The following is a 19,406-nucleotide window of genomic DNA, read 5'->3' as shown; positions in this document are numbered from 1 at the left end:
TTTGTGGACTGTTTCCTTTGCTGTGCAAAAGCTTTTTATCTTGATGAAATCCCAGTAGTTCATTTTTGCCCTTGCTTCCCTTGCCTTTGGCGATGTTTCTAGGAAGAAGTTGCTGTGGCTGAGGTCGAAGAGGTTGCTGCCTGTGTTCTCCTTTAGGATTTTGATGGACTCCTGTCTCACGTTTAGGTCTTTCAACCATTTGGAGTCTATTTTTGTGTGTGGTGTAAGGAAATGGTCCAGTTTCATTCTTCTGCATGTGGCTGTCCAATTTTCCCAACACCATTTGTTGAAGAGACTGTCTTTTTTCCATTGGACATTCTTTCCTGCTTTGTCGAAGATTAGTTGACCATAGAGTTGAAGGTCTAAAGCTTTTTTAAGACAAATTTTAAATTGTTTTTCTTCATCATAATGTTAGAATAGTAGTGGCTCTGTGTATTGTGGGTTAAATCAAATGAGTAATCATTTTGGTGTTGAGAAAACAGATTTTTGGTATGCAAGAAAGGTAGTAACACTGTAAGATCCATGAGATTAATTGAAAACATTCATGTCCTCAATTTGAAGTCTAATGGGATGGGGCACCTGGGTGGCTCAGTTGGTTAAGCCTCTGCCTTTGGCTCAGGTCATAATCTCAGGGTCCTGGGATTGAACCCCGCAGTGGGCTCTCTGCTCAGTGGGGAGTCTGCTTCTCCCTCTCACTTCCCTCTGTGCTCTCCCTCTCTCAAAGAAATAAATAAAGTCTTTTAAAAAAAGGAAGTCTAATGGGAATTCATGGTGTATTCTGTTTTAAATATTTCACCAAATGAGGTGGGTGTGGTGGGTATAGCAGATAACAATAGCCATAAATGGATCATTGGTGATGACGAATGATAGTACACAGGTGTTTGCTATTTATCCTTTCTATTTTTGTATATATTTTAATATTTCCAGAATAGAATATCAGTAAAAATGTCAGCAACTAATGTGACCTCTTGAATATTTTGTGAGCAAAACACGCTGTGTCCAAAAACTGGATTCGACCAAGAGACTGCCACTTTGCAATTTTTGCACAAAGTTTTGGAAACTGGACCATGTACTTTAACCTGGGGAATTATCCTTTTATCATTTTCCCACTTCCTGCTTCCATTCTTTCTGCAATACCTAGCAAAAGGGCCCTCTTCATCTGTGCCAGTGAATGACTAGGGGGCATTACAGGTTGCTTGGAATAGAATTTTCTCAGAATAAGTGAGCAAAGAGGGTAATATGCATAATTGCATTGAACAATACCTCCCAGTATTTTATTGGACCCCCTCTCATTCCATATCTCAAAAAAAAAAAAGGGCAGTAACTTTGTTTCAATTTTTGAAAGCCTGAGGTTTTTTTGAAATATTGGCTAATTGCATTTTCTGTGTTATCTTTGTGCTTCTATTTCAGGATGGAATGGGGAATTTGAGAATCACAGACAAAGGTCTAAAACTAGAAGGAGACTCAGAATTCTTGCAACCTCTCTACGCCAAAGAAATCCAGTCCCGACCAGTAAGTACTGCCATGAGAAAAAGGAGTGGTGATTTCTCGGGAATCTAAATCTGGGGAAATTTATCATCAGCCATCAGCTGAGTATAGAGCATCGTGGGAGGGAATGGTAATATAGGTAGGAAGATATGATCAAATCCGAAGTCTTGAGCATAATCCCTGCTGTGATACTGTACGGAACCATGATGACCTCTCTGAGCCTTTACTCCTGCCAAAGGGAGTAATAACCTCTGTTAATGAACTGTTCTAGACTATGCTGCAAATATGCCCAGAAAGTAAATGTGGAAGTGCTTTGAGTACTATACAAATCCAAGAAAGTATTGCTATCTTTTTTAATTGTCAAGTGCTCTAAATGCTGTCTTTGGAAGCACAGAACAAAAGAATTAGAATTTTGTTTTTCATTAAGAATTTGGACAGTGTAGCCAAGGTTGGTTAGAATCACTTCAATTATCAACAACTCTGCACTGAAATGGTATTTAAATAATCACTCCTCTGTATGTGCTCTGTTCCATGTACTTTGTTGCTTTGTGTGCATTATTATTACCTAATTTAATCCACACATGGGTCCCCAGGGTTGGCAATTATCGTTGCCTCAATTTTACAGATTAAAGAATGGAGCCTTAGAGAAGTGCTATGTTCAGAGCCACATACTTACTAAGTAGTAGAGCAAGAACTTCAACGCAGGAAATCCAGTTCTAAAGCTTTTCTGTTAACCAGAGTCCACTACCTAACCTTCTACCCTCATTCTTTGATTTTGTCATGATAGAAGTGATTTCTAGATATTTCGCTTTTATTAACCAATATTATCAAAATTAATTTTTGGTTTTGAGTGGTTTTTTTTTTTCAGTTGTTTCTTTGGCTTTGTTCAGTCTTTTGTTTGTTGGTCGAGTGGTGAGATTTGCTGGTTGAAAAGCATTATTAATGCATTTGCTCTTCTGGGATTGGTTCATGTCAACATGCAAGCAAAAAGTAATGTGAAAGGTCCCCAAAGCTTTATTTGCATAAGTGTGCATTGATGAGCATAATTAATGAAATTCAGCAACTTGATGCAGTGGGTAATTTTTTCTGAATGCTATCTAAACTACTGAATTATATTAAACTGGGTGCAACTGCTGAATTGCCAATACCTTTACTTCCTTCTGTGCCTAGTAACAGGGAGGGAGCCATGATGTTAAAATTATCAAAAAGAGCAAATCAGCCACCCTATTAGTGATTATAAAATTTAACTGGAACTCATCACACACTGGGTTAGGCAGGAAAGTATCAAGAGTACGGTAAATATATCCATCGTCTTGAAGAAATCATATCCTAGAAGGAATCATGGGATAAAACTATAATAAGGAGAGTCAAGTGATGATTCTGTGTTGAACAGAATGGAGACCGTCAATTTCAAGCATTTAAGAAATCACTCTTATAAGCATTGCTGCAATCTATATTTCTCCCAACCTGGCAAGTTGGTTAGTTAAATTATCTTTTGAGTTACTAGTTGTACTTTAGATTAATCTTATCTGTATTAAGCTTTATTTTTTTGAGTATTGTTGACACAGTGTTATATTAGTTTCAGGTGTACAACATAGTGATTAAACAAGTTGATACATTATGCCATGCTCACCACAAGTGTAGCTACTGTTTGTCACCGTGCAACATTACGATAATATGATAATATCATTGGCTGTATTACTTCTGCTCTGCCTTTTATTCCTGTGATTTATTCATTCCAGAACTAGAAGCCTTTACCTCCCTCTCCCCTTCACTCACCTCCCCATCCCTAACTCATCTCCCCTGAGGCAAACAGAGTTTGTTCTCTATATTTAGAGGTCCAATTCAGCTTTTTGTTAGTTTGTTTATTCATTTGTTTTTTCACATTCCACTTGTGAGTGAAATCGTATGGTATGTGGCTTTCTCATCTGACTTAGTTCACTTCACATAATATCCTCTAAGTCCATCCACGTTGTCGCAAATGGCATGAGATCCCATTCTTTTTATGGCTGCATAATATTCCATTGTGTGTGGTGTGTGTGTGTGTGTGTGTGTGTGTGGTGTGTGTGTGGTGTGTGGTGTGTGTGTGTGTGTGTGTGTGTGTGTACTACATCTTCCTATTCTGTATTAAACTTATTTAACTCACAAGTTTGGACTGATAATTTCCTTCTACTGGTGTTGCCCCCTCCCTTTTTTTTGTAAAGGGCCAAATAGCAAATATTTTAGACTTGTTTTCTTTTTCTACAACTCCTTAGAAATGTAAAAAATGTTCTTAATCTTGAGGGCCACCAAAGAAATAGGCTGAAGGTTGTAGTTTGCCAAGCTTCCAACCTATATTAGTGATATTTCTATAAATATATAGATGATCTGGCTAAACTGCATATGAAGAGTAGATTTTAAGGTCATGGGTAGAATAGCTGAGAGAAGTTTCCTTGGTGTAGAGCCCTTAAGGAAATTGAAATAAATAAATGGGTAGATAAATGCACATTTTTAAATTTTAAAAAATGGAAAAAAAATTTTAAAGGAATTGAGAGGGGCACCTGGGTGGCTCAGTCGGTTAAGTGTCTGCCTTCCGCTCAGGTCATGGTCCCAGGGTCCTGGGATTGAGCCCTGCGTTGGGCTCCCTGCTAAGCTAGGGAGTCTGCTTCTCCCTCTGCCTGTTCCCCAACTCATGCACTTGCATGCTCTCTCTCAAATAAATTTTAAGAAAAGCTTGTTTTAATCTTGAAAAATCAGTGAGTTAAATGCAGTGCTTTCACATCACCATTTAAGGAAAATAAAGTGTCAGAATTCACGGTTTTTCATTCTTCTTAAGATTCCTTCAGGGTGCCTGGGTGGCTCAGTCGGTTAAGCATCTGCCTTTGGCTCAGGTCATGATCCCAGGGCTCTGGGATTGAGCCCCATCTCCCTGCTCGGTGGGAAGCCTGCTTCTCCCTCTCCCACTCCCCCTGCTTGTGTTCCCTCTCTTGCTGTCTCTCTCTCTCTTTCTGTCAAATAAATAAAATCTTTAAAAAAAAGTATTTTCCTTCCAAAAAATAAATAGTAAATAAAGCCCTTTTAGCTTAAATATTTCTGACAACAAAATAAGTATCTTCTCACTGAAGGGAAAAAACAAAACACATACAGAAATGCATGTACAGTAAAATCCACCAGTAAGTCCCACGAGCTTTCACCGAAACGGCTCCCATATCTGTCCCCTCATTCCCTTTTTTTTTTAAGATTTTATTTATTTGACAGACAGAGACACAGCGAGAGAGGGAACACAAGCAGGGGGAGTGGGAGAGGGAGAAGCAGGCTTCCCGCAGAGCAGGGAGCCCGATGTGGGACTCGATCCCAGGACCCTGGGATCATGACCTGAGCCGAAGGCAGATGCCCAACGACTGAGCCACCCAGGCGCCCCCCCGCATCCCCCCTTCTCCATCACACGCCACCCACCGGCTCCAGCCAGCACCCTCTCCCACTTGCATCACTGCTATAGTCTCCTCCCTCTCCAATACCTTTCTCTTGTAGCCTCATCATCCAAATCGTAGCCGAAGTGGGCTTTTTGAAATGTCAAGTCTCTCCACCCTTTATAGAGGGTTCTGTTAACTTCCCATTGCACCTGGAATAAACTCCTACCTCCTCACGATGGCCTATACAATTCTCTCCTAGATGTTTTTCCTGGAGGGCTCCTTGTGGTCATCATGTTCTCAGTTTAAATGTTGCCATTTTAGAAAGACCTTCCTCATTTAGTACAACAGCCGTATATAAAACATCACCCTGGTTCTCCCCCGCTTTTAACTGTCATTATTTGACATTCTTGTTTGCTCAAGAATATAAATTGGCAGATCAGGGGATTGTGCAGATTTTCCCTAGTATATTCCCGAGCCCTGCTGCTACTATATCTAGCACACAGTATGTGCTCAGTAGATACTTGTGAAATTGAATAATAAATCATTAAAAATAAAGTATCACTTAAATCTATCTTGCAGGGCCAAGCACTGTTAACAGGTCAGTGTACTTTCTTAGGCATTTCCCACAAGTCTGTTTTTTAAATAAAACCATACTCTGCATATTCTTCTGTACCTTTTCTCCTCCAAATAATATATTAACAGTAAATTTTCTGTGTCTAAAAAATATTTAACCGTTTAAGAGCTTTTGTGAGGCATATTGACATAGAATAAATTATACCTATTTAAAGTGTGTACTATGATATGTTTTTGCACATGAAACCATCACCACAATCAAGATAATGAACATATCACCCTGAAGAGTTTCTCCCATGCCCCTTTTTAGTCCCTCCACCCTGTCCCCAACCAGCTTTCTGTCCTGTGCTTTGTGTCCTACACATTACTTTGCATTTCTTAGAATTTTACATAAATGGAATCATACAGTTTGCATATCTGAATAATTTTAAGAACACATTGTCTACATGGCTTTATCAAGATCTCTTAGCCATTTATTTAATATCCAACTTAAAGAAGAAATTTGCCTGCAATTGGGCTGTCTTGGCTTGCCTGGGGAGAGATAGCGGAAGTGCCTCAGGGCATAGACCTTGAATATTTCCCTTTTAGATGACATCAGAGCACTGAGAAGGGACTAGAGAATAGCACACTAGGCATAGCAGCCAAGGTAGAATTAGTGTCTTCGGATTTTCACAAAAAGTGAAAACAGATATGTTGGATCAAAAGGACAGAAGAACAAGATCAGAACCTGGTAACTTAGTCCATAGGGCTCCCCTTCCCTCAAGTCCAGAGGTAATTGCTAGCTCAACAGAATTGGGGTTCTGGTCGCAAAGAAGGTGGGGGAGGATTGTTGGACAGGCAACCAATATTTGCCATATTGACTGAGTCATAACCTCACAGGTGCTCACGTGCCCCTCACATGTAACAGCTGCCCCTCTCCCATCGGGCAGTTTTAGCTTATTGGTTTTCTTCTGATGCACCTGACCATTGCTTATAGACCACCTCTGGGAGGCCCTTCTCAGAAGAAGTATCTGCACTATCAGTTCCCTGTAGATCACAGCTGCCTTTATTTCTTTTTCCCATCAAAAAGAGATTAGTGCCCAGTTGAACAAGATTACTCAGCCCCTCTGAGCAAGGATAACTAACGAAGTAATACTTCATTCTGCTTTTGTGTTTCATTGATCTGAGAGGAATTGGGATTGGTTAAGCAATCCGCACAATCTTCAATACTGTATCAGATTTCATTATTGAAGGTTGCAATCCTGTAAAGTCACTACAAATTGATTAGTGTGATAGCAATCACCCTGGAAGATAAATTAACGAGAAAATGTTCATCGCTACAAAAACTTCCATCTGGGAATTGAACGAAAGTCCCAGTGCATGCTGGCTTTAGCCATATGGATGTGTAGCTTCTGTATGTATCATGTGGCTCAGAAAATAGATTGAAAAGGACACGTACTAAATTAACTATTCTACCATGACATCCAAAGACCAGCCTGTCTCTAGAAATACTACTTGAGTGCATTTAGCACAGAATGTTGTAAAGTTAGGAGATCTATTGCCAAAGAACTCTGTGTTTAAATCCCCACCTTTGGTGTGATAGGCATCTTTTTATTTTATTTTATTTTTTTTTTAAAGAAAAGAGTGGAATTTAATCTTTATTTACAGGACACTGCAAGAGAGGAGATTCTACATAGAAATAGGAAACCCACTGAGGAAGAGCTTCATACAGGTTGTACAGTTTGGAACTGGTCAAGTAGAGTTTTGTTGTAAAAAGTGCTACAATAACAAAACACATTTAAAAAGAGTTCTTAGTAGAGAAACAGTAAGACAAACTTCTACCAAACAGAGTACACAACAAACAACTTTCTGCCTCAGCTGTACAATCTAAAAGTTAAAAGTCCCGGGAGTGCCATCCTGAACTTGGAACGTATAGCCTTCAGAGGTAGTTTCTGGCACAACATTCTGATCTTCCTCTTCCTCTACAGAGAAATACTTCTCAATCAAGTTTAATGAAGCTTTGTACACAGACTCATTTTCATGGTTTTGTAGAGCTTCAATTTTGTCCAAACCTCCACATTCTTCAATCATTATACTAAGTTTCTCAGTTTCACCTAGTTTCTCGGCAGCCTGAAAGATGTTTGAAATGGCATCCAGAATAACCAGAATAATTTTGGTGTCTTTTGCAGTTAAGAGGTTCATCAATGGTTCTATTATGCCACAATGAACGAGGTATACAATCTGTTCAACTGTCCCACCACTTGTATAGTTGGTCACAGCCCAGACAGCTTCCTTTTGTGTCTTAAAGTCTGCCTTAGAGAGAACACCAACGAGGAATGGGACTAATCCATGATTCACAACTTGCTGTATCTGGTCCTGGCGACCAGCTGTAATGTTTGACATTGTCCACGTAGCTTCCTTCTGAATATTAGTTTTGGGGTTCGTTAGGAGGCTGGGAAAAACAGCAAGTGCTCCTGCATCTATTACAACCTGAGTCTGTTCATCCATCCCAGTAACGATATTTCCTATGGCTCTTAGTGCAGGAGTCACAATGGGCAATTCAGTAGCTCCTAGAAGCTTCACAAGCTGGGGCACAACTCCTGTTTTCACAACCATTTCAATCCGTTCATTTGGACCATCAGTAAGGTAGGAAATGGCCCAGCAGGTATCTGCCAATACTTCTGGATCATCATGATGCAGGAGACGAACTAAGGTAGGAAGAATCTGCTCAACAGCATCTAATGGGGGTGCAGGATTCTTGTTGCGACAAAGGTTTGAAAGTGTCCAAGTAAGGTTACGTAAGTAACCACATGCTAAAGATGACATATCAGGAACTGCAAGGAGAGCCAATAGTGGGTCAACTGCACCATACTTGATAACCAAGTCTCAAAAAACTGAACCATCACCTGCAATGTTTCCTAGAGCCCATACAGCTTGTTCACTGATGTGGGCATGGGAAGATGCCAACAGAGAAATGAATGCTGGGATAGCACCTCCATCTACCACAGCCTTGGTCTGTTCTGACGTCCCAGAAGCAATGTTAGTGAGAGCCCAAGCAGATTCAAACTGAATGGGACTACAATCAGTTCTGCCCAAGAAGGACACAAATTTTGGAATCAAACCAGCCCGGATTATGTTGTCTATGGGGGGCTGTTTTTCCCTAGAAAGCAGTTTCCTAGCAGCTTGAGTAGCCTGGAGCTGGCTTTCCAAATTGTTGCTATTTATGCCTTTGACAATGTCATCAACAGACCAATTTACAGTGCCCTGGTTGTTGCGGTTTTCCTGTAGTGGAGAGGTAGCATCATCAGGAAACGAGCTTACGTTTCTCCTTTTCAGCATCTGGTCGTCCTTCTTAGCTTTCCTTAGCTCCACATTAACTTCTATTCGGCGCCGCCTCATTTCTGTACTGTCTTTCCCCTTGTTCTTGAATCTGTTAAGGCGAGCAGCTGGTGAATTAGCATTCTCGTTGGTGGACATGGTTATGAGACAAAGGGAGAAAGCTACACAGCCGGCTCAGGCTTCCACAGGAGGCGGTCCGGGGCGCGCAAGCCGCAGGACAGCTGCCCTCAAAACGTCCACCACGGATCACCCCAAAGACGGTGTGGCTCCGATAGGCATCTTTTTAATTGCCAAATACAACTACAAAATTTTGGCCAGAGCTACTAGTAGATAGGTTGAATGAATGAATACTAAGGAGACCCTTAACCACAAAGTATCGTTTTGAACAAAAGTGGTGAATCCCTACTTTGAAGGGACTGTTTACCTTACTTTCCACAACACTGCAACTAGATGGTGCTTTTACGTGACTTAATGTGAAGTGACAAGGCAAGGGCAACTAGCATCTCTTGGGCAGCTACGCTGGGTATGTTGTGCTAGGCCTACAGCAGAAAGTGCATTTATTTCTATACTCACTTCAAACTCTGCTTGGGGTGGGTCCCATATAGCCTATTGCTGTGTGGAATTTAGAAGTTTAGGAGAGGGGGAGTAGAAAGAGAAGTTGGAGGAAGGTTAAAAAAAATGAAGCTACTTTAAAAGAATCAAGTAGATGATTATTGTAGACGACTTGAGATTTATGTGTCTTTTAAATTTCCTTATCCCAATAAAAACTCACTGAAACCTGTTATCCTTATGCTATTATATCTAAATGGGAATCTTAACAGTTGCTGTGCCAAGAGACAGTGTCGCACCATGGTCAAAGCCACGCGCTGCATTGTTGAACTCAGATGGCAGCTAGTACTACCATTTGGCCGATGAGTGATCCTTGAGCAGTTTCTTAACTTGGCAAAGCCTTGTTTCCTTGCCTGTAACATCGATATTTTTTTTTAAAGATTTTATTTATTTATTTGAGACAGAGAATGAGGGAGAGAAAGAGCACATGAGAGGGGGGCGGGTCCGAGGGAGAAGCATACTCCCTGCCGAGGAGGGAGCCTGATGCGGGACTCCATCCAGGGACTCCAGGATCATGACCTGAGCCGAAGGCAGTTGCTTAACCAACTGAGCCACCCAGGCGCCCTGTAACATCGATATTAATACCTACATCATGGTGGTTGTCAGTAAGATAATGTTGGTAAAGTGCTTACTACAGAACTTGATGTGAAGTGCGTGTTCCCGAAATGGTAACTCTTGCTTTCACCCCCTGCTGATGAGGACAATGGCAGTGACAATGACCATGACAGTGACAGAAATTTCCACCCTCAGCATCACCATCATGTGGCCCACATCTCACCTGATGTTTGACCTTGCTCCGAACCAGACGGTCTGTCCTCTTTTCCTCGAATATCATCTTAATGACAGACTCAGTGCCCTCCCAGGGAACCCATTTCATGTTAAATAGCTTTTAGCTTTCAATCTTTCTTTCCCTGAGTTACACTCTTCCAGTGTTCAACTCACTTTTTTCTCATTCTTCTGCTTAAAGTGTTTTATTACTGGCACAGTCTTTTTTTTTTTCTTTTTCCGGTCTTTCTGGAAAAAAAAAAAGTTTTATAGTACATGTCAAGTACATTAAAAATGTTTATACACTTTGATCCAGTAATGACACTTCCACAGGTTTTCGATCTAGAAAGAGCCAAACGTAATAAAAAATTTCAAAATGAAAACATACACACACCCGCCAGCGCTGTGCAAAAACAAGGCTAAGGGTTGCTTCATATGAAAGTCTGAATTTCACATTTGAGGGTATCCAAGTTGTGAGAGTTGAGAAACTCCTGTATTCTCCTTGAAAGTCTGAGCTGGTCATCCTCACTGTGCATTTTTACATTTGGATATGTCATCTCTTGTTTTATGGAAGAATGAGTTTTTTAAATTGCATTTTTGATTTTACTGTGATGTGAATTAAGATTTATTCCACCAGCCTGAATTACCGAGACATGTGCAGGCCGGAAGTTGAAAGCCCCTAAGAAGTCAGTTAGACCAATCACCGCATTTAACGGATAAGGCCCCAAAGGCTCAGAAAGGAGGTAGTATGCACCCCAGTTTTACCAAGTAAAAGTCAGAATGAGAATCCAGAATTGCAGTCTTCTTCCATAGCAACACATTGTATGGTAAATGATTTTCTCATGACACTGTTTGGTACAGTAAGTTGAGTTATGTGTGGCCATTTCCCTCTCCTGAGGAATAACTTCCTGGAAGGTATGTCAAGTTCCTGAGGGAATTCAAAAGCACTCAGTAAAAGGAAACTAGAAACAACAGTGGATAATGCAACAAGAGCAAGCTTAACTATCCCTGATCTAGTCACTGAGAGGATATTCTCTACTTCAGAAATTTAATGTGAGGTAACTTCAGTGACTCACTTTATAAGCTATTAAATAAGCTCTTGCTTGGTATGAAAACTTACGACAGAAGTCGCAAACTGAATCCATCCCACAGATACAATTTACTTCCTGACACAATATTGTTCTTTTAATATGATTTTTTTCTAATATTTAAATATCTGAAGATTTCACATTTTTTAAAAAAAAGGACATTTTCTGATTCTCATTAAAAAATTAAAAAACAAACAAATTAAAAAAAAAAACAGAAAATCTGGAGAGTGGTTTGATATTTCTCAGGGCGGGAGCTGAGTAGAAGCTGCCCCCTTTAGATGGGCATTTGCTCTCCACTTGGCCACAGTCTCCACCAGGCACTATCGTCTCATACCCAGACTTAAGCCATTTATATGATGGGTCCCTGCTGCCCCTGATTTATGAAGTTGAGAATCTGTGTATCTTGTCATACAGGAGTTCAGAAATTAGGTTGGCATCTTAAGATTCATAGTCACTCAAAAAAAAAAAAAGATTCATAGTCACTCAGGACTCACTATTCCTCACTTTGCATTTTGTTTCTTTCTTTTTTGCCCCAATTTCTCCTAGTGGTCTGGCTCCTATGGTTTTGAAATTGTATGCAAGCTCAGCAGCATGGGATAGCTGCGTCAGAGCTTCCAGAGGCTGAGGCTCTGGCCCACTGTAGCCATTCCCCCTTCCCAAGTCTTCTAGAACATGCCTTTCTTTTTGTCTTGCTTCTCTAACCACTACAGAGCTTGACTGGGGAGGAGGCAGATTGAGAAAAGAATGTTGAAAATTAATTCAGCATTCTCGGCATGAGACAAAAAAATAAAATAATTTTTGTGGGATGGCAGACAAGTGCAAGCTTTGTCTGAAGAGGCTCCATTGACAATTTAGTGGCGATGAGAGGAGCCGTGTCTCTGGTTCACTTAGAAACCAAACCAAGGCTCCGGTGGCTCCTCCTCAGTAAGCAAAACAGCTTCAACTCCCAGCTGAACATACTGCACATAAAACAGTATGTTCCATGCTGCTTGCATGGAACATGAGCATCTTGCTGTCTTTAATTAAGAAGTTAACTGGACCATGAAGTATTGCCCGAGTAAATAAAAGTGATTTGTACTAAGTCGGAGGGGTGCATATGACATCTTTGCATTTCTTTGTTCATACATAAATTATGGAGATTATTAAAAAATGGAAGGGTAATCTATAAGCCCATCTGCCCTGTGAAGCTGATTGCCATTCCTGAAATGTATCTGTCTTTTTGTGTATTGTAATTTATTGTGGACAATAGTGTGAACAAGCTGCTTACTCTTTTTTTTTTCTTTGAAGCAGGCAAACAATCTTGAATAGATCAACACTTCATACTATGGTCAGTTTGTTTGTTGATCCTGGGAAACAGAGATAGTGGTTCAGGGGCTTTTGGTTGCTGCAGAATTAACATGGGCCGATAGGATTTTTGTTCTTTCTTTTATTTGGGAGAAATTGACTGTGTGTACTTTTCTTAAATGAGGGTCATGCTGGAAATGTAAGAGTTACTGAGGGCTTTGGTCAGATCTCACTTAGAACTGTAACAGCCAGTTTTGGTAGAAGTAGTTCCAAACTTCACATGAGGCCGAGGATGGGCATCTGATTGTCTGATTTGAGGGCTATTGGTCAGGGAGGCGGCCCCACGTTCTTCCTTCTTGCCTGTTGTAGTCCCCACAGGTCCACCAGTCAGATCTCATTTATTCAAAGACTCAGAAATGTGTAGTCACGCCAAGCTCCTACTGCAAATACTCTGTACATACTTCCACAAGGATTTGAGGTAGCTTACAAGAACTATTTACAGTAATATAGTAACCACGTATATGATGGGTTAAGGTCAGGAAAAATATAAATTAGAATAAAAGGTAGAGGTGGGGACAGTGTAATGAACACAGGAGACAGGCTAAAGCATCTCTGTAGTTGCTCTTGCTAAGCCTGGAGTTTGAGTATGAAGTTTCCAGAGAAACACACCCTGTTGGGTGAAACCTTCTGTGTTTACCCTCCAGAGATGATACAACGTCCTGGATGGGGAGGAAAGTTAAGGGTGGCACTTCCGTGTTCTAGAAAGTACGCTAGATTCAAAGTAAGGAATCTGAATTTTCTTCATATTGTCCTGCTGATCAGCAGTGAACCCTTAGCAATTCATTCCTCTTCTCCCTCAATTTCTTTCTCTGAACTAAAACGGTGAGGCATGATCACTGGTTTTCTATAACTCTTTCTTTTTTAATCATGGAATCTTTTTTAAGCCAAATTTATCTGTGACCCCACAATCCAGACAAGATGGAAGCTCAGCTGCTGTTTCTGGGCCAGGGCTAGAGCGCTGCAGCCTGTTGCCCCACCCACCCAGTCTCCCTGTCACCACATGATGCCTAGGCCCTAGAGGGTTCCACACAGAGCAGTCTGAGAACTGCCAGACTGGATGAAAACCCAGCCTTACTTTACCTACGTCTCTGCTCAGATGGCACTTTCTCATGGACACCTTCCTTGACTACTCCCTCAAAAATAAATCCCTGGGCACCTGGGTGGCTCAGTTGGTTAAGCAACTGCCTTCAGCTCAGGTCATGATCCTGGAGTCCCGGGATCGAGTTCCACATTGGGCTTCCTGCTTGGCAGGGGGTCTCGTTCTCCATCTGAACCTCTTCCCTCTCATGCTTTCTCTCTCATTCTCTTTCTCTCAAATAAATAAATAAAATCTTAAATAAATCCTTACCTAGTAGCTTTATTTTCCTTTATTGTATTATCATATGAATTACACAGGTGTATTTCTTTCAATCTATTATATGTATTCTATTATATAATTATACATTTCCCCGGGCACCTGGGTGGCTCAGATGGTTAAGTGTCTGCCTTCGGCTCAGGTCATGATCCCAGGGTCCTGGGATCGAGTCCCGCATCGGGCTCCCTGCTCCTTGGGAGCCTGCTTCTCCCTCTGCTTCTCCCTCTCTCTCTCTCTCCTCCTCTGTCTCTCATGAATAAATAAATAAAATCTTTAAAAAAAAAATTATACATTTCCCCATTTGCTTCCCCTATTACTATATAATCTCCATGATGGCAGGGACATAGAAAGGTAGTTACTAAGTGATGTTTAAGAGCAAGCTCTGAAGCAGCAACTTCCTGGAATAATATCCTGACTCTTAAGCCAATTTCTTGACCTTTTCTGTGCCTCACTTCCTCATTTGTAAAATGGGCATCGATAATAGCACTACCTCATAAGCTTATTACAGGATCAGAAGAGTTAATTTATTCTACATAATTATGTAAATTTTACTGCTTATAGGACAGTGCCTTGAATGTAGAGCACTATATGAAATTTCAACGTAATTATTTATTATTTGCTTTGTTTACCACTGCGCCCGTTTCTAGACTAGTGTATGTCACTGCTAAAGCAGATTGTGCGTGTGTATGTGTGTATGTTTAAATAAGAGAATGAACGTTCTCTTAGGATACTTCTGGCTCAAAGTTTCTATAAAAGCTTCTCATCTCAGATAGAGAGACAAAGGAAGTTCTCTTTTATAGGACCATCTAGATTGATTATCTGTACCAGCCACACACCACAAATCCTATTATGTCAAGAGGACATGAACTGCTACATGGCATGAGGCCGTGGGGAAGTGGGACAGACTAAGTGGAAGAAATAAAAGTGGTGTGAAAGGTACTAAAAGCCCATCTTTCCCTACTTTGCAGTTTGGCTAAGCTATAAGATTTGATTCATGCCATCCACGGGCTAATGAAAGCTCCCAAGAGTGGAGCTGTGTATTACACACAGGAAAGTAGAAGAGAATAAAATTAGCACTTCCAGCCCCTCACATCCTTGAGCTTCTCTTCATCATCGCTGTGGCATATCAGCATTGTCTTAACTCCCGGTTTCGGGCACATCCCAGCTGCCTGTAATGACTTTGGTGCAAGACTGCTTCTTGCTTATCTCCTAAATAACACTGAAGAGGCAAAAGTGCACACCAGACTCTACTGTGGTTTGGTTTATGTTCCTTTAATGGTAGGAAGAGTCCTGCTTCAGTTAGGTGGCATCTCACAGCCAATGATACGTGCTGAGGATGTGGGGAGTATAATGGAGAGAGAGAAGCCAACTTTAAGGAAGAAGGATGTTTTAATACATTCCTAAAAGTTGTATTGTTCTTCACTCCTAAAGGGTTGGCAAAAATATCACTTTAAAAAAATTGCTTCAATCAAAACATGCTCCTCTCCTGGCAACTTTTATCATACCCAGGGGTTTATAATTGCTGTGAGTGTGTTGCATTGTTAGTCTTAAATTTTAAGAAATTGTTCATTTGTCAAAAACAGTGAAAATTTTTCGGGAGATGTAATTTCAGAGGCTGAAAAAAAAAACTTCTTTGCCATATGAAATTATAAGCAAATACTTAATTCTTACTTTGATTTTGTGATCCCCATCAGCAACTGAGGGTGCTCTGTAAATTATTGCCAGTGGTGTTTTAAATGGCAGTGCCTAAATAATGAGTGGGGGACTTCCCATTTCCATGAATGATTCTGTTTTTATCAGCAGTGATTCTGCCTCTAGGCAAATACCAAATGGTCTGCAAAGTAAATGAGGCTTTTAAGACTAATAAATATTTTGCAGATATACTTGTTGCATTTTGGGGAGAGAGGAAGAGGAAGAGGTAGAGTGATAAAACCCACCATGTTGAAAGAACGAGACAAGCAGACTACTCTGTTTTTCCCCTCACCATGTGCGGTGAGGGTAGATTTCTCTACCTGGTCAGCCACAACTTTCATTTTGGAAAATCAAGGGTCGGGGGATACCAAAAAAATGGCATCTCTCTACAGTAATAGTTAAGTACAGATGGTCTGCTAATTGCCGTTTCCCAATTTCAAACTGTGTAGATTGGTTTTAGCACACTCAGTTAAGGCTCAGGCAGTTATGTTAAGAAATATGAGAGGAATGTTAGGGGAAGATGAATTATCCTTGAGTAGCACCCCATTAACAGATGAGAAATGCATGAGCACTCACTCATATCATTGGATGGATATAGAGTTTCCATGTTTGTTTCTCACTTCAGTTGTTAACAAACCAGAGTTTTTCATTTCTTAGCCTTCTCGGTAATTTTTGGCTGGTCTTACACTGCGAGTTTCCTGAAAGGTGGTATTCACCCCATGCTGTTGTCTGCTGCCACAAAGACTTCACTGCACCACCCGATGTTTCTTGTGTCATGTCTTAGCGGCACTCTGTTTAGGGAGATACAGGAAGAAGTTTCACGAAAAGAAAACCAAATTTGATGACATTACAACAGAGTTAATATAAAAAAGATGGCCAGAGGAAGCACAGTTGTGGTTTGTGCAAGACAATTCCCCACTCTCTGTGGGTGAAGGTAGTGGAAACTGTTGCTCTCAGAGTTCCTACCACCACAGCCGGCCACAGGGCTCATGATCACGTGGGATCCAGCAATGTTGCTTATCTGGCAAAGTTACGTGGTTTTGATTTTTGAAGTTGGCTCATATGGCAGAAAGTGCATCTATTTAAAAATCACCCCTGAAATGGCCTTACATCACCGCAGAGTGTAGTTTCCATGGCTTTGTGTGTCCAATCTTGTACAGTAAACTTAAGGCCAGGAAAACCACTGAGGTTAGGCTGATTGGAGCAGTAAAAGACTCTGCAGATGCCTGGACTGTTCTGCCCAGGTCCTAACAGATTGCTACCAGGAGATGGGGAGTGGTTAGAAAATTTTAAAACCTTGCTGAGTGCCCGCGGGGCTTTGCTGCATTCTTTTAATATTGAATATCTATAACTTTAATACATATTAAAAGATCTACTGTTCTGGAGATTAAGTGAACTAATAGGTGCAAAATCACCTAGCACAGATCCCTGCCCAGAGTAATTGCTCATAAATGTGTGTTGAATTTGAATATAAATAGTATGTGATTAGGGCCTCATGTTGTAAAAGCTAATAGCCATAGTTCTAATGTAAAATTTTCTCATGTGTCCCTTACAATAACCTTGGAAGGAATCTATCATTCTGATCTTCTCTTTAGAGATGAGCAAATACAAGGGTCAAGAGAAAACACACCCCTAACGTTCCAACCCATGTTGTCGTGAACACCCATATTCTCAATTGTGATGCATATTACCTTGGGATAGTACTTAGATGTTGCCCTATGCTGTTTACCTGACCTTCTTTCCCTGCAACCCTTAAAAACATGCAGAACCTTTGTCAGTTTCATGAAAAGGAGAGCATCTTCTTTTCCTTTTGCTGTCAATTGCTCTTTCTCTGGACATTCCTTAGACCCCTGCACTTGGCCTCTGTTCTGTAGGTCTGCATCATACAATCATAGCTTCCTTTGGAGGCCATTGTTTTTTTCCCATTCAAACCACCAGTCTCCTACTACACCATAACTTTTCTCTGGCCATGCCTTCTGTTAGAATGGTATTACAGTATCTATTTAGAAATAACTGAGGACCCACGTGCTAATTGATTAGCTCCGACTCTGGGAAAATGCCCGTGATGTCCAAATATCTTAAGTCCTATGGCTCTGATTTTGTCCAGAATCTTAAACTACAAGTTACTGGTTTCTCATTCTGAACCCATCAAAATGAAACAAATATAAAGTTACAAAGATATATAGAAATTCCAAATTTCCTAAGATCTGGCCTTTCTTAACTCTGGTTCCTTATCTGAAACTACAGAACACAGAAAATATGAGTGACTATTTTATCAATTCTTCCAATTCTTCAAATAGTCTGTAGCATCCTAGATTCATAGGAGAGAAGTTCATTTATTATATATAATGGATGTCTTAGGGCATTAGGACTTAATTACCTCTGGGAACCCCTTTGGAGAAAGGATTCTGTCATCTTCATTCTAAATTCAACTTCTCTCACAAGTTCTTCAAATATAAGTACAAGATCGTACTACCATTCTTACTCCTTGAACTGTCTCTTCATTTCTTATCATCCCAAACTGACATATTTGCAATAGTACCCCTACAGCGTCGTAAGTGTTTGGGGACAAAATTTTCTTCTTCTTGTAAGATGAACAATTTTATTTCATCTCCTTCAGGTATTATGGTGGGTGTGCATGTCAGTTAGTGTAACGCTTTTAATTTATATATTTTTCTTGGTTCAGTATTCATTAATGACAGCCTAGAGAATAACTGAATGTCTCCCTGACCATTTGTATGATTTGTAATTAAATACAGACACTGTATTTGGACACCATCCACATGTCCATCATTCTGGGTTTTTTTGGTGTTTTTGTTTTGTTTTGTTTTGTTTTTTACAGTCAAAGTTCACATGATGAACGTGTCTGGTCCCACCCGCCTCCATCCGGCAAGCTGGTGTTCCCCGCACTACACGAGCAGCGTATACACATGGAACTCTGACTTCCCTATGTGGTCACAGCCTTGGTGTATCTGACCTTTCTCTGGGTTCAATCTTACTCTTGCACTGCTCGCCCTGGCCCATCCTATACTACGATCCTGAACCTACTCTTGGCTTTCCTCACTTCTAAATCATCCTTCTGTGGTAGCCTTGCCCTAAGCTGATTCGTTACACTCAGTTCTACTTCTCCAGCTTTAATGTAGACATGCTCCCTTGACACTGGTGGGGTGAGTTCTCCCTATTTGGTTCTATAGCCTCCAGCCATCCTGGATTTTCACCCTCCCTAGTCTCCTCTAGTCCCTATGTGGAAATACTCTCTCTGGATATCTCCGTCCCATTGGAAGACTTGAAACAGGGAGATTGTGAAGGCAATATAGCATAATAACAAACTGCATGTGATTTAGAGTCAGACTAAAACTGGGTTTGAAGCCTGGCTCTGCTACTCACTACTTTGTAACTTGGGCCATATTACTTGATGTCTCAAACTTCAGTTTCCCTCTCCATAATATGGAGTAACTATCGTATCATACAGTTGCCTTGAAAATTAAATGAGAAGACAGACAGGGTGCCCAGAGTAGTGCCTGGCACTTAGCCCCTGTAGATAGGCACTATTATAATTAAAAGCTTCATGGTATAAGAAAACCCGAAGACAGATCTTAAAGGATTGGTAGTTTGGGCACCACTGTGTCATTGAAAATATAAATAAGTTCCTTATATTCATCTCCATTTATTAATTCCACTTACATTGGTCAGATGACTGGTTTTGAATCCTACCAAAATTGCACCCTCTGAGCTGAAGCAAATGGAAAGGGAAATCTCTCTTTCCGAGAAGCCAAAAGCCAT

General features: G+C 40.6%; 1 protein-coding gene and 1 pseudogene across 2 annotated transcripts in view; one reads left to right on the top strand and one right to left on the bottom strand.

The window, feature by feature from the left end:
* Positions 1-19,406, top strand: part of SGCD (sarcoglycan delta) — a 386,661-nt gene that overhangs the window by 164,122 nt on the left and 203,133 nt on the right. The window contains exon 3 of the mRNA XM_027606658.2: positions 1,411-1,512. Within this exon, the coding sequence (XP_027462459.1) occupies positions 1,411-1,512 (102 nt within the window). The remainder of the gene's footprint in view (positions 1-1,410; positions 1,513-19,406) is intronic.
* LOC118357012 lies at positions 7,143-9,026 on the bottom strand (annotated as a pseudogene). Its single transcript, XR_004820096.1, has one exon. The product of XR_004820096.1 is annotated as an importin subunit alpha-1-like (transcript).

Source organism: Zalophus californianus, chromosome 5, assembly GCF_009762305.2.
Source record: "Zalophus californianus isolate mZalCal1 chromosome 5, mZalCal1.pri.v2, whole genome shotgun sequence".
In the NCBI taxonomy this organism is placed as follows: domain Eukaryota; kingdom Metazoa; phylum Chordata; class Mammalia; order Carnivora; family Otariidae; genus Zalophus; species Zalophus californianus.
This window is presented reverse-complemented; position numbering and strand designations above follow the sequence as displayed.